General features: G+C 42.0%; 2 protein-coding genes across 2 annotated transcripts; both read left to right on the top strand.

Annotated features, from left to right (window-relative positions):
• The first annotated feature begins 655 nt into the window (after positions 1 to 655).
• On the top strand, positions 656 to 7318 carry LOC132996215 (cornifelin homolog B-like). Its single transcript, XM_061066545.1, has 5 exons — positions 656 to 713; positions 3531 to 3595; positions 4310 to 4414; positions 6233 to 6378; positions 6996 to 7318. The coding sequence occupies exons 3-5, from the start codon at positions 4312 to 4314 to the stop codon at positions 7122 to 7124; spliced, it is 378 nt and encodes a 125-aa protein (XP_060922528.1). The 5' UTR covers positions 656 to 713; positions 3531 to 3595; positions 4310 to 4311; the 3' UTR covers positions 7125 to 7318.
• A 1983-nt stretch (positions 7319 to 9301) lies between these two features.
• LOC133028896 (cornifelin homolog B-like) lies at positions 9302 to 11943 on the top strand. The gene is made up of 4 exons (XM_061095936.1): positions 9302 to 9362; positions 10372 to 10512; positions 10717 to 10862; positions 11504 to 11943. Exons 2-4 carry the CDS (start codon positions 10374 to 10376, stop codon positions 11636 to 11638), a joined length of 420 nt encoding a protein of 139 aa, XP_060951919.1. The 5' UTR covers positions 9302 to 9362; positions 10372 to 10373; the 3' UTR covers positions 11639 to 11943.
• The last annotated feature ends 560 nt before the right edge of the window (positions 11944 to 12503 follow it).

Here is a 12503-nt window from a genome sequence, read left to right as displayed (position 1 = left end):
GAGGTCAAGAGACCAACCAAACCCAACTCATGTACCTGTTGCACCACCAAGTGGTCAGACCAGGTGTTACAAGTTCAGATGCATGTGTATGGAACGAGGATATGTTTGTTCATCATTTATTCATATTCTATTCTATGTTTTTCTCCATTCTCTTCTATTCCATTGTACTCTTTTGAATTATATTATTTTAAATCGTGTAAAATCTGTCAGTACCTGAATGCAGCATCAAGTCGCAGGTACTGATAATAACCTTGTTTCTTTTTTTAAAAACGTATTATTGCCTGTTTACTTTCCTCTAGTGTTTACTCATTTGGATCAGTAGGGGCGGCGCGTCCCATTGGGCAAGTCAGGCAGTTGCCCAGGGCCTCAGCCACCAGGGGGCCTCGTCGTTTTATTTTTATTTTTAATATTTCAAATAAATCACTTGTCATTGCACATGCATGTGACTGGAATGTAATGTTTCTAAGTGTCTTCTTAATTTGTTGGGTCTCATACTGTCAGCTGCCAGAGTTTTCAGACCTACAATACACACTGGTCTCTCTCCTCATGTCTTCCTTCACCACACAGTGATATGATGTGCCAGATGATTTAAAAAAAATGTTTTTATTAAGTGCTCGTGCCCCAAACCGCCACTGCCCATAGACACACTGTTTCACCATGCTGCTCAGACCTCAAAGTGGTTGGACCCTCTTCTCTTAGTAGCGGTTGCTAAGGTAGGATTGGACGAGGCCACTCATTCGTCTCTGTTTTTCTCACTGTCTCACACACACACACACACAAACACACACGTCTCCCTTTCACTCACTCACTCACACACACACAAACACTAACTCACTCACTCACATGTCTCCCTTTCTCTCACTCACTCACACACTCACTGAAACACTCACTCAGTCTCTCTCTCACACACACATACTCACACACACACGTTTCCATTTCACACACACTCATTTACTCACTTTCTCTCTCTCTCTCTTTCTCTCTCTCTCTCTCTCACACACACACACATAGTCAAAATAGATGTTAAAGTCAGCTGTTTTGCCGTAAAGTTAATAATTATGAAGTAAATAATTGTTTAGTTGTTTCTATTCACAATAAATGTCAGTTTCACATAACATGGCTCATTACAGTTTTTTTTGATTGCATGAACACTAAAATCAAAAGTATTACACAATTATCAAACCTTACACTCAAGGAGCAGAACATGGGCCCAGATCTGCACCACTATAAGCACAATGTCAGCTTCACACTTTTTGCAAAACACTAAACACACTTGTATGCATTAGACACAGAAGGATATCATGATGTCACTTCCTTGCAATTCCTAAGCACTGACTGTGAAATGACCCCCCTATGAGCCAATAGGTTAAACACAGCCATCGGGTGTGCAAACACATGACTGCTTAATTGTAGACACACCAATCAGGTTTAAGCACTATACAAAAGCAGCAGCTGAGTTCACCTGTCTTCAACCAAAATGGAGCTTGTGCTCAAAAAAGAAGAAGAGTGAAGGTAAGAGGGGGAATCCACGGAGGAGAAGAAGGCTGCGGCATTAGTATGTGGAGGGATGTATTGTTCACTTTAGCACTGTGATGTTGCATACTGCACACGTAACCTTTATCATGTAAATGTACTGTATACCAGACCTATGCTGAACTACACAATCTTGCGTTTCACTTTATTTCGGAGAGTTTTACAGATGGATGCTGAGGAAATCCTGCATGAATTAATATACACATGAGGCAGGGTTCATCCTGACATAAGCAAGTAGGAGAGGCAGAAATATCATAAGCAACTGGGCTATAATCAATGTCCCAGGGCAACGTAGGGGTAACATCACCCTTTGCGCTGCCTTTACACAGAATGGGGTCCTCCTCCAGTATGGGCCCTTACAACACACCTCACATTCTCACATTTTTGGACCGACTGCACAACATCGTCACAGCAGTAAACCACATGCACCAGATGCAATACACTGGCATCTGGGACAATGTGTCATTCAACCTCTCTGCTCTGGTGGTCCAGAACTGGTTTCAACAGTCCACAGTTCACAGTTCTATACCTTCCACCATACTCTCCATTTCTAAACCCAATCAAAGAGTTTTTCTCTGCATGGGGGTGGGGGATTTACGACCTGTACTGGTTTCAATGAGGGGTACTGAATTTTCTGCTTGTCTGATATTTGCTGAGCTTACAGTGTTATGCACACTCCTGTAGTAGCATGAAAACTGGGACATGTTTTGTTTTGATTCTCATTGTTGACTGATTTGGGAATATGGAGAGAAATAAATATGGTTTTGACAAATTAGTGTATAGTTTTTACAAGAGTGTTTCATTTTGCAAAGGATCTGAGGTGTTCTGCTGATTGGGTGTGTGGTTGTGCTAATTGTATTTAGTGTTTGAAACACCGGGCCCTGTTTTCAAAATCGTGCTTAAGCAATCGAGAAAAACTGTAAGCGTGTGTGTGTGTCTGGGTGGGTGTGGGGTTGGAGGGGATTGGTGCTTTGGTGGGTGGGTTGTTTTTTTTTTGGAGGGGGGGGAGGGCTCAAAATATTTCTTTGCCCAGGGCCTCCAATTAGTTTTTAGTTTGTGTTGCTCAATGTGAAGATCGTCATTCTGCTGTGACGCTGCATTACAGCATTACTCTCGCACACACAAACACACGCACACACTCACACACAGGGGAATAGAGTTGCTTCACAAGACTTACACCGTTCACTCAGTCTGTCAAAATTGTCTTGCTCAAGATGTCAAGAGACCAACCCAACCCGACCCATGTACCTGTCGCACCACCAAGTGGTCAGAGCAGGTGTTACAAGTTCAGGTGCATGTGTATGACACGAGAATATGTTTGTTCCAAAACACATATCCTCGTTCCATACACATGCACCTGACATACAGATATGTCTGTATGTAGACTCACTCTTGTAAAAACTATACACTAATTTGTCAAAACCTTATTTTGTTACCATATGAAACACACACATTTCATATGACTTAATTCTGTTTGAGCCAGTTACACACTGCTGCTGCTAACCAAAAACACTTTTAGCAATTCCAGTTCTCAGTGATTAGAGTCCTGTAAGTGAAGTACACAGATAAAGTGCAAATAGACCATAAATTCACAAAACTCTACACAACACCAATGCTGCAGACTCATGAAAATATAATTTATTTCTCTCCATATTCCCAAATCAGTCAACAATGAGAATCAAAACAAAACATGTCCCAGTTTTCATGCTACTACAGGAGTGTGCATACAGATATGTCTGTATGTAACACATACATACAGAGGTTTCTTTTTCAAGTCGCAGGTACTGATAATAACCTTGTTTCTTGTTTTTAAAACGTATTATTGCCTGTTTACTTTCCTCTAGTGTTTATTCATTTGGTCAGTATAATATAATAATGTGTTTGTGTTGCTCAATGTGAAGATCCTCATTCTGCTGTGATGCTGCATTACTCTGTGAATTTCTCAGGAAATAGAGCTACCACACTTTTTATTTTTAAACCCACACACTCACACACAGGGGACTAGAGTTGCTTCACACGACTTCCACCGTTCACTGCTTTAGTCACGGATCGTCGAGGAAAGGTAAGAACACGTTAATATCATCGGTTTAAGTTCTTTTTCTAATCCTTTTATTCGACAACAAGTGATTTTATTCTCACTTTGCTTTCTTCACCAGAGTAATAAAGCTCTTCTTTAAAAACCTAATGTGATGGTTAATGGGACAAAACCTCATCATTAAGATGCATTATCCAAACCATTGATGTGAATAAGGCCAATTTGATCCGATTTAGTGGATGAACATTGGATTTTTAATGCTATAAAATACCTTATATCTATATAGAATAATAAGTGTGTTAGGAAACAAGATGAAAGCACGAGACAACCTGTGTTAAAAAAACAGCGTATATTAAACATTATTAATTTCTGTCTTTTAATATGGTACTTTTTATAGTTACTTCATATATCTAGTAGTTTTTGTGCATTCCTGCTCACACACAAACAGCTGTGAAAAGACAACCTAATAATTCAAGGGAGCATGAGAAGGGGGAACTAGGTCAATGAAAGATGAGTCAGTGTAAATAAGAGCCAAATGCTGTAATTTGTAAAAGTCTTTCGAAGCAAGAGGGAGTTGAAACAAGATGGAGCATGTGTCTGCTCAATTGGGATGAGACCAAGAAAAACAGAGCAGTGGGGAAAGAACTAGAGAAGTGGGAACTAGGTCAATGAAAGATGAGTCAGTGTAAATAAGAGCCAATTGCTTTTCAGTTTCTGAATTTCCTACCTTGTATCCTCCAGCCATGGCCATCTACCAGCAGCCCGGCACCACCACCACCACCCACACCCAACGCCACGGGTCATGGAGCACCACCGTCTGCGACTGCTGCGGTGACATGAGCACCTGTAAGTTTCTTCTTCTGCGTCTTTTCCCTCTGCGTTGCATCTATTTTTCAGAGATATATCTACAGCCGTGGCCAAAAGTTTTGAGAATGACACAAGTATTGGTTTTCACAAAGTGTGTTGCTTCAGTGTTTTCAGATCTTTTTATCAGATGTTTATGAAGTATAATTACAAGCATTTCATAAGTGTCAAAGGATTCTATTGACAATTGCATTAAGTTTATGCAAAAAGTCAATATTTGCAGTGTTGACCATTCTTTTTCAAGACCTCTGCAATTCACCCTGGCATGCTGTCAATTAACTTCTGGGCCACATCCTGACTGATGGCAGCACATTCTTGCATAATCAATGCTTGGACTTTGTCAGAATTCGTGGGTTTTTGTTTGTCCACCTGCCTCTTGAGGATTGACCACACTGTCTGAATGGGATTAAGGTATGGGGATTTTCCTAGCCATGGACCCAAAATTTCGATGTTTTATTCCCTGAGCCACTTAGTTATCACTTTCGCTTGATGGCAAGGTGCTCCATCATGCTGGAAAAGGCATTGTTCCTCACCAAACGGTTCTTGGATGGTTGGGAGAAGTGGCTCTCGGAGGATGTTTTGGTACCATTCTTTATTCATGGCTGTGTTCTTTGGCAAAATTGTAAGTGAGCCCACTCCCTTGGCTGACAAGCAACCCCACACATGAATGTTCTCAGGTTGCTTTACTGTTGGCACGACTCAGGACTGATGGTAGCGCTCACCTTTTCTTCTCCAGACAAGCTTTTTTCCAGATGCCCCAAACAATCGGTAAGGGGATTCATCAGAAAAAATGACTTTACCCCAGTCCTCAGCAGTCCACTCCCTGTACCTTTGACAGAATATCAGTCTGTCCCTGATGTTTCTCCTGAAGATAAATGGATTCTTTGCTGCCCTTCTTGACACCAGACCATCATCCAAAAGTCTTTGCCTCACTGTGCGTGCAGATGCACTCACACCTGCCTGCTGCCATTCCTGAGCAACCTCTCCACTAGTGGTGCCCCGATCCTGCAGCTGAATCAACTTTAGGAGACGGTCCTGGTGCTTGCTGGACTTCCTTGGGCGCCCTGAAGCCTTTTCCCAACAATTGAACCTCTCTCCTTGAAGTTCTTGATGATCAGATAAATGGTAGATTCAGGTGCAATCTTACTGGCAGCAATATCCTGGCCTCTGAAGCCCTTTTTGTGCAAAGCAATTATGACTGCACGTGTTTCCTTGCAGGTAACCATGGTTAACAGAGGAAGAACAATGATTTCAAGCACCCCCCTCCTTTTAAAGCTTCCAGTCTGCTATTCTGTCTAAATCAGCATGACAGAGCGATCTCCAGACTTGTCCCCATCGACACTCTCCCCTGTGTTAACAAGAGAATCACTGACATGATGTCAGCTGGTCCTTCTGTGGCAGGGCTGAATGCAGTGGAAATGTTTTTTGGGGGATTAAGTTAATTTTTGTGGCAAAGATGGACTTTGCAATTTATTGCAATTCATCTGATCACTCTTCATAACATTCTGGAGTATATGCAAATTGCCATCATAAAAACTGAGGCAGCAGACTTTGTGAAAATGTATATTTGTGTCATTCTCAAAACTTTTGGCCACGGCTGTATTCTTCCAGTTTCACATCCGTGGAATTGTGTTATAAATGTCATCAATATGCCCACTCGCTCGTTGTGAGTTTCACAGACACTTTCCTGCTGTATTCCCACATGAACTCACTTGTTCTGGAGCATCTGGAGCAACTGACCAGTACATTTGCGTTCTCCCTGAATGTCATTAATTCTTCTCTCTCTTCTTGGATCTGAAGGTTGCTTTGGGCTCTGGTGTTTCCCCTGCATGCAGTGTGAGACAGCCAAAATGCATGGCTGGTGCTGTGCCATGCCACTCCTGGATGTCTGCTGCATCGTGTCCTGCCTCCTGCGTTCCTCCATTCGAGAGCGCCACGGCATCGACGTAAGGCTGGTTCATTTGCATTAAATTGGAAATTAATGATTCAGAGCATTAAAATATTGAGAAAGCCAAACAAACATCGAGCTCAAACAGACTTGAGCTTACACATGGCAACTGAGGGCCGGTTAGAAACCAGCTCCATGTAATTCTGTTTACGTTGGGATTTTATTACATCTGACACTTTCACTTTCGACTGGAAGATGAAAATATTAGAATTTGGTGGTTAAAGGTCAAAAGTCACAGTGTCCTTGAAATACATGTTTTAGCCCAAACAGAGAAACTATCCCTACTCTGCCAGGATGAAGAAGAGTTAATAGTTTCTGGTTTAGTTTCTCTCTGAAGCTAGAGGCTCTCATGCCGGGGGGGGCCAACTAGTTTATGAACAGATGTTTATCGATGAGGAGCTTGAGAATGACGAGTGTTTGGACGTTTTGATGAAGCAAACTGAGACAATGGGGATAAAGGCGATGGAGTCAACAGGACATACATATTTTTACTTGCAACAAGTGTATTTTCATTCTGGCTGCGTATCGTAGTTTTTATTTAGTGATTATTCCAAGTAAATAAGTCATTATGAATTTACACAGCTCCATCCCCTCTGTCTTTCTCTCTTCCTGAAGGGTTCGAGCTGCGGCGACTTCTGCCAGCTCAACTATTGCTACATGTGCGTGTGGTGCCAGATGAACCGAGAGCTGAAGATCCGGGCAGGGCAGGCCGGCCAATCCACCACGCAGGCCATCAATATGTAGGATGCAACCTCCGGGAATATGGCACTAGGTCATAATAGCTGCAAGCTCCTTTTTGTAGTTTTAGTGTTCTGTTATAAGTATTAGTTGAAAGACAAAGATGAAGCCGACAGATTCACGTTTGTTCTCGGCAGTAGTTTTAATTTGGACCGTTAGTTACCATGTTATATTCTGTGATACTGACTCATATCAAATTGTTCTTCACATGTTTTGCTGTTGCATTTTGTACCTTGTAACTAAAGCAAAATACTGTTTTTCTAATAAACGTTCTATAGCACAACAGCTTATAAAAAAAATCACAAACGCCTCTTCTGTCTTTATTCATGATGTTGAAATTGCTCAAAATGTCGTCGATAAACAAAGAGCTTTCAGTGCAACCTTTGATTTGTGATACGGACGAAACTGCAGAAATTGATGTGACCAGCAGCCGTAAAAGAACCTGTTTGTTTCTTTGCAAACGATTAATTGCCAGCGCTCATGAGGGTGAGCGGGCTTCACACAGAGAGGGAGCTGGGTTTTCCTCTTTTGTGCATCTGCAGTTGAAGAGAGGACGTTTTCTGTGTGTGTGTTTTGTGTGTGTGTGTGTGTTTGTGTGTGTGTGTGGGTGTGTAGGTGTCTGTTCACATGCTGCGTGTCCAGAGCTCAGCCGATGCTCCGAGGACAAGACCTCCGAGCTCTGATGGACCTCTACCAGGAGGCCGTGCTTTATCTAGGGACACAAGATGTACCAGGTGAGGGGCATTGTGTTAAGTTATGTAAAGTTATTTAAAAAGCATTTTCTTTTGTCTTTGTGGGGAAAAAACAACACGATTATTTCCACATTAAACTGAAAGTAAGACAAGTTGCATCAGAACTTTTATTGCTATTTCTATTTTTCTTTTTGAGAAGTTAAACCCATCCTCGTCACAGAATGTTTTAAATGTATTTGCATCAACTTATATGCACCTACGTAAAAAGAGGAAGCAGACGTGAGATGTTCTTGTTTGTTGCTCTGCAGTGGAGACTGATGTCCTGGAGGAGGATTTGCTCCTGGAGGAGCTGGTCCCTTGCATGACCCTCTCTCATTGCTCTCTCCCTGAAGACTGAGTCAGAAACACCACTGCTCACGTCTCTCTCTCTCTCTCTCTCTCTCTCTCTCTGTCTCTGTCTCTGTCTCTGTCTCTGTCACTCTCTCTCTCTCTGTGTCTCTCTCTCTCTGTCTCTGTCTCTGTCTCTGTCTCTGTCTCTGTCTCTGTCTCTGTCTCTCTCTCTCTCTCTCTCTCTCTCTCTCTCTGTCTCTCTCTCTCTCTCTGTCTCTCTCTCTCTCTCTCTCTCTCTCTGTCTCTCTCTCTCTCTGTCTCTGTCTCTGTCTCTGTCTCTGTCTCTGTCTCTGTCTCTGTCTCTGTCTCTGTCTCTGTCTCTGTCTGTCTCTCTCTCTCTCTCTCTCTCTCTCTCTCTCTCTCTCTCTCTCTCTCTCTCTCTCTCTCTGTCTCTGTCTCTGTCTCTGTCTCTCTGTCTCTCTCTGTCTCTCTCTCTGTGTCTCTCTCTGTCTCCCTGTCTGTCGCTCTCAGTCTGTCAAAATTGTCTTGCTCAAGAGACCAACCCAACCCATGTACCTGTTGCAACACCAAGCGGTCAGAGCAGGTGTTACAAGTGCAGGTGCCTGTGTACGACACGAGGATTTGTTTGTTCCAAAACACATCATGTATTCATATTCTATTCTATTCTACTCCGCAATGTTATACATTTCAGATGTTTTTCTCCATTATCTTCTATTGCATTGTACTCTTTTGAATTCTATTATTTTAAATCGTGTAAAATCTGTCAGTACCTGAATGCAGCATCAACCAACATGTGGACAGAGGTTTCTTTTTAAAATCGCAGGCACTGATAATAACCTTGTTTCTTTAAAAAAAACGTAGTTTGCCTGTTCACTTTCCTCCAGTGTTTACTCATTTGGATCAGTAGTATAATATATTAATGTGTTTGTGTTGCTCAATGTGAAGATCCTCATTTATGCTGTGACTCAGTGGTTTTCTCAGGAAACAGAAACCGAACTTTTTCTTTTCAAGCCCACAAACGCACACACACACACACACACACACACACACACACACACACACACACACACACACACACACACACACACACACACACACACACACACACACACACACACACACACACACACACACACACACGTAGAGTTGCCTCACACGACTTCCACCGTTCACTGCTTTTGTCACGGATCCACGAGGAAAGGTAAGAACACGTTTATATCATCGGTTTAAGTCCCACTGTGACTGAAGTGAACTTATTGTCTCTTAACTATAGGAGCATCGCGGTTTGGTTCAACTTGTGGGAAGTTACTTTAACCACATCGGTTAGTTCTGTTCACTCTCAGTTTTTTAAAACAGAAGAATGAGGTCGAAACTGTTCATTAGCTCAAACCATTTTTTAATCCTTTTATTCGACCACAAGTGATTTTATTCTCACTTTACTTTCTTCACAAGAGTAAAAAGCTTTTCTTTAAAAACCTAATGTGATGGTTAATGGGACAAAACCATCATTTAGATGCATTATCCAAACCACTGATGTGAATAGGGCCAATTTGATCTGATTTAGTGGATGACTATTGGATTTTTAATGTTGTAAAATACCTTATATCTATATAGAATAATGAGTGTTTCAGGAAACAAGATGAATGCACGAGACAATCCGTGTTAAAAACAGCGTATATTTAACATTATTAGCATTTGGTACTTTTTATAGTAACTTCATATATCTAGTAGTTTTTGTTCATTCCTGCTCACACACAAACAGCAGTGAAAACACAACCTAATAATTCAAGGGAGCATGAGAAGGGGGAACTAGGTCAATGAAAGATGAGTCAGTGTAAATAAGAGCCAATTGCTGGTAATTTGTAAAAGTCTTTTGAAGAGGGAGGTATTTGAAACAAGATGGAGCATGTGTCTGCTCGATTGGGATGAGACCCACTAATAAAGTGCATCCACCAGTTAAAGAGACTTCACTTTAATGCAAGAACAATATCAAGCATCTGCATTATTACCCACAATGCCCTTATATAACCGGTTCAAACCTCAAACAGCATTTTCTCACAGTATGTTTGTGTCCCACACCAACCAAATGGGATTGTGCAACACGTCATTGTAATACAACAAATGTAACATGTTGCGATGACAACATGCCACTCATCTGCAAGAGATTCAGTGAACTACAGTTTCTGAATCTCCTGCCTTGTATCCTCCAGCCATGGCCATCTACCAGCAGCCCGGCGCTTATCCGCCCGTCAGCCCAACCCGGGTGGTGCAAGTGACCACCACCCACACCACCCAACGCCACGGGTCATGGAGCACCACTCTCTGCGACTGCTGCAGTGACATGGGCACCTGTAAGTTTCTTCTTCTGCATATTTTCCCTGTGCATTGCATCTCTCTTTAATGCTGAGATAATTCTATTCTCTCAGTTTCACATCCGTGGAATTGTGTTATAAATGTCATCAACACGCCCACTCGCTCGTTGTGATTTTCTTCCTGTTAGGAAAATGTCTGCTGCTAAATGTCATTAATTCTTCTCTCTCTTCTTGGATCTGAAGGTTGCTGTGGGCTCTGGTGTTTCCCCTGCATGCAGTGTCAGACGGCCAGTATGCATGGCTGGTGCTGTGCCATGCCACTCCTGGATGTCTGCTGTATCGTGTCCTGCCTCCTGCGTTCCTCCATTCGAGAGCGCCACGGCATCGGCGTAAGGCTGGTTTATTTTCATTAAATTGGAAATTAATGATTAAGAGCATTCAAATATTGAGAAAGCCAAACAAACATCGAGCTCAAACAGACTTGAGCTTGAATAAACACAGCAACTGAGGGCCGGTTAGAAACCAGTTCCATGTAATTCTGTCCACGTTGGGATTTTATTACATCTGACACTTTCACTTTAGACTGGAAGATGAAAAGATAGGAATTTGGTGGTTAAAGGTCAAAAGTCACTGTGTCCTTGAAATACATGTTTTAGTCCAAACAGAGAAACTATCCCTACTGTGCCAGACTGAAGAAGAATTAGTAGTTTCTGGTTTAGTTTCTCTCTGAAGCTAATGGCTCTCATGCCAGGGGGGCCAACTAGTTTATGAACAGATATTTATCGATGAGGAGCTTGAGAATGACGAGTGTTTGGACATTTTGATGAAGCAAAGTGAGACAGTGGGGAACAAGGCGATGGAGTCAACAGGAAATACATGTTTTTACCTTGAACAAGTGTAGTTTCATTCTTGCTGCTTATCGTAGTTTTTAATCAAGTGGTGTTTAAAGGGTCTCAGTGATTCTTCCAAGTAAATAAGTTTTTATGAAGTTACACAGATCCATCCCCTATGTCTTTCTCTCCTCCTGCAGGGTTCGTGCTGCGGCGACTGCTGCGAGCTCAACTGGTGCTACATGTGCGTGTGGTGCCAGATGAACCGAGAGCTGAAGATCCGGGCAGGGCAGGCCGGCCAATCCATGGTCACCACGCAGGTCATCAATATATAGGATGCAACCTCCGGGAATATGGCACTAGGTCATAATAGCTGCAGGCTCCTTTTTGTAGTTGTAGTGTTCTGTCATAAGTATAAGTTGAAAGACAAAGTAGTTGCCGACAGTTTCACGTTTGTTCTCGGCAGATGTTTTAATTTGGACCGTTTTGAGTAACCATTTTATATTCTGTGATACTGACTCATATCACCCCTGTTCTTCACATGCTTTGCTGTTGCATTTTGTAACTTGTGTTAAAAGCAAATTTATGTTTTTCTAATAAATGTTTTATACAGCTTATAAAAAAAACTCCTTCTCCCTGAGTCACAAACGTTTCTTCCGTCTTTATTCATGATGTTGAAATTGCACAAAATGTCGTCGATACACAAAGAGCTTTCACTGCCACCCTTGATTTTTAAAACGACAGAAACCGCAGAGATTGATGTGGCCACTAAGAACAAGAGAAGGGGGAGGGGGGCAGAGAGACCACATCCTGCCCCTTCAGGATGGACATCTCAGGAAGTGGTGGTGCTGCCAAAACACTTCAGTTTGTGAAACAGCCGTAAAATAACCTGTTTGTTTCTTTGCAGATGATTAAAAGGTCCGGAGAAGTTTGTGAAATACAGAGAGAGAATGTATGAGGAGAAAACACACACTTGCTATCTTTAATCAGCATGAAGGATAACGGCATTTATCCTTTTATTCATATTATATATGGTTAATGAGCTTAGATACCTGTGTAATTAATGAACCTAGAAATGCAGCGCCCCCTGCAGGAGGAACAATCTGGTAAAAGTAATACTGCCTTCAAAAGCTCGCAGAAATATTGTAGTTCTGGGAGTTAGTCTGGTTTCCACTTTGACAAAGTTGTTTCAAAGGCACA

Source organism: Limanda limanda, chromosome 22, assembly GCF_963576545.1.
Source record: "Limanda limanda chromosome 22, fLimLim1.1, whole genome shotgun sequence".
Taxonomy (NCBI): domain Eukaryota; kingdom Metazoa; phylum Chordata; class Actinopteri; order Pleuronectiformes; family Pleuronectidae; genus Limanda; species Limanda limanda.
The sequence above is the reverse complement of the archived record's forward strand: the minus strand, read 5'-3'. Positions and strand labels throughout refer to the sequence as shown.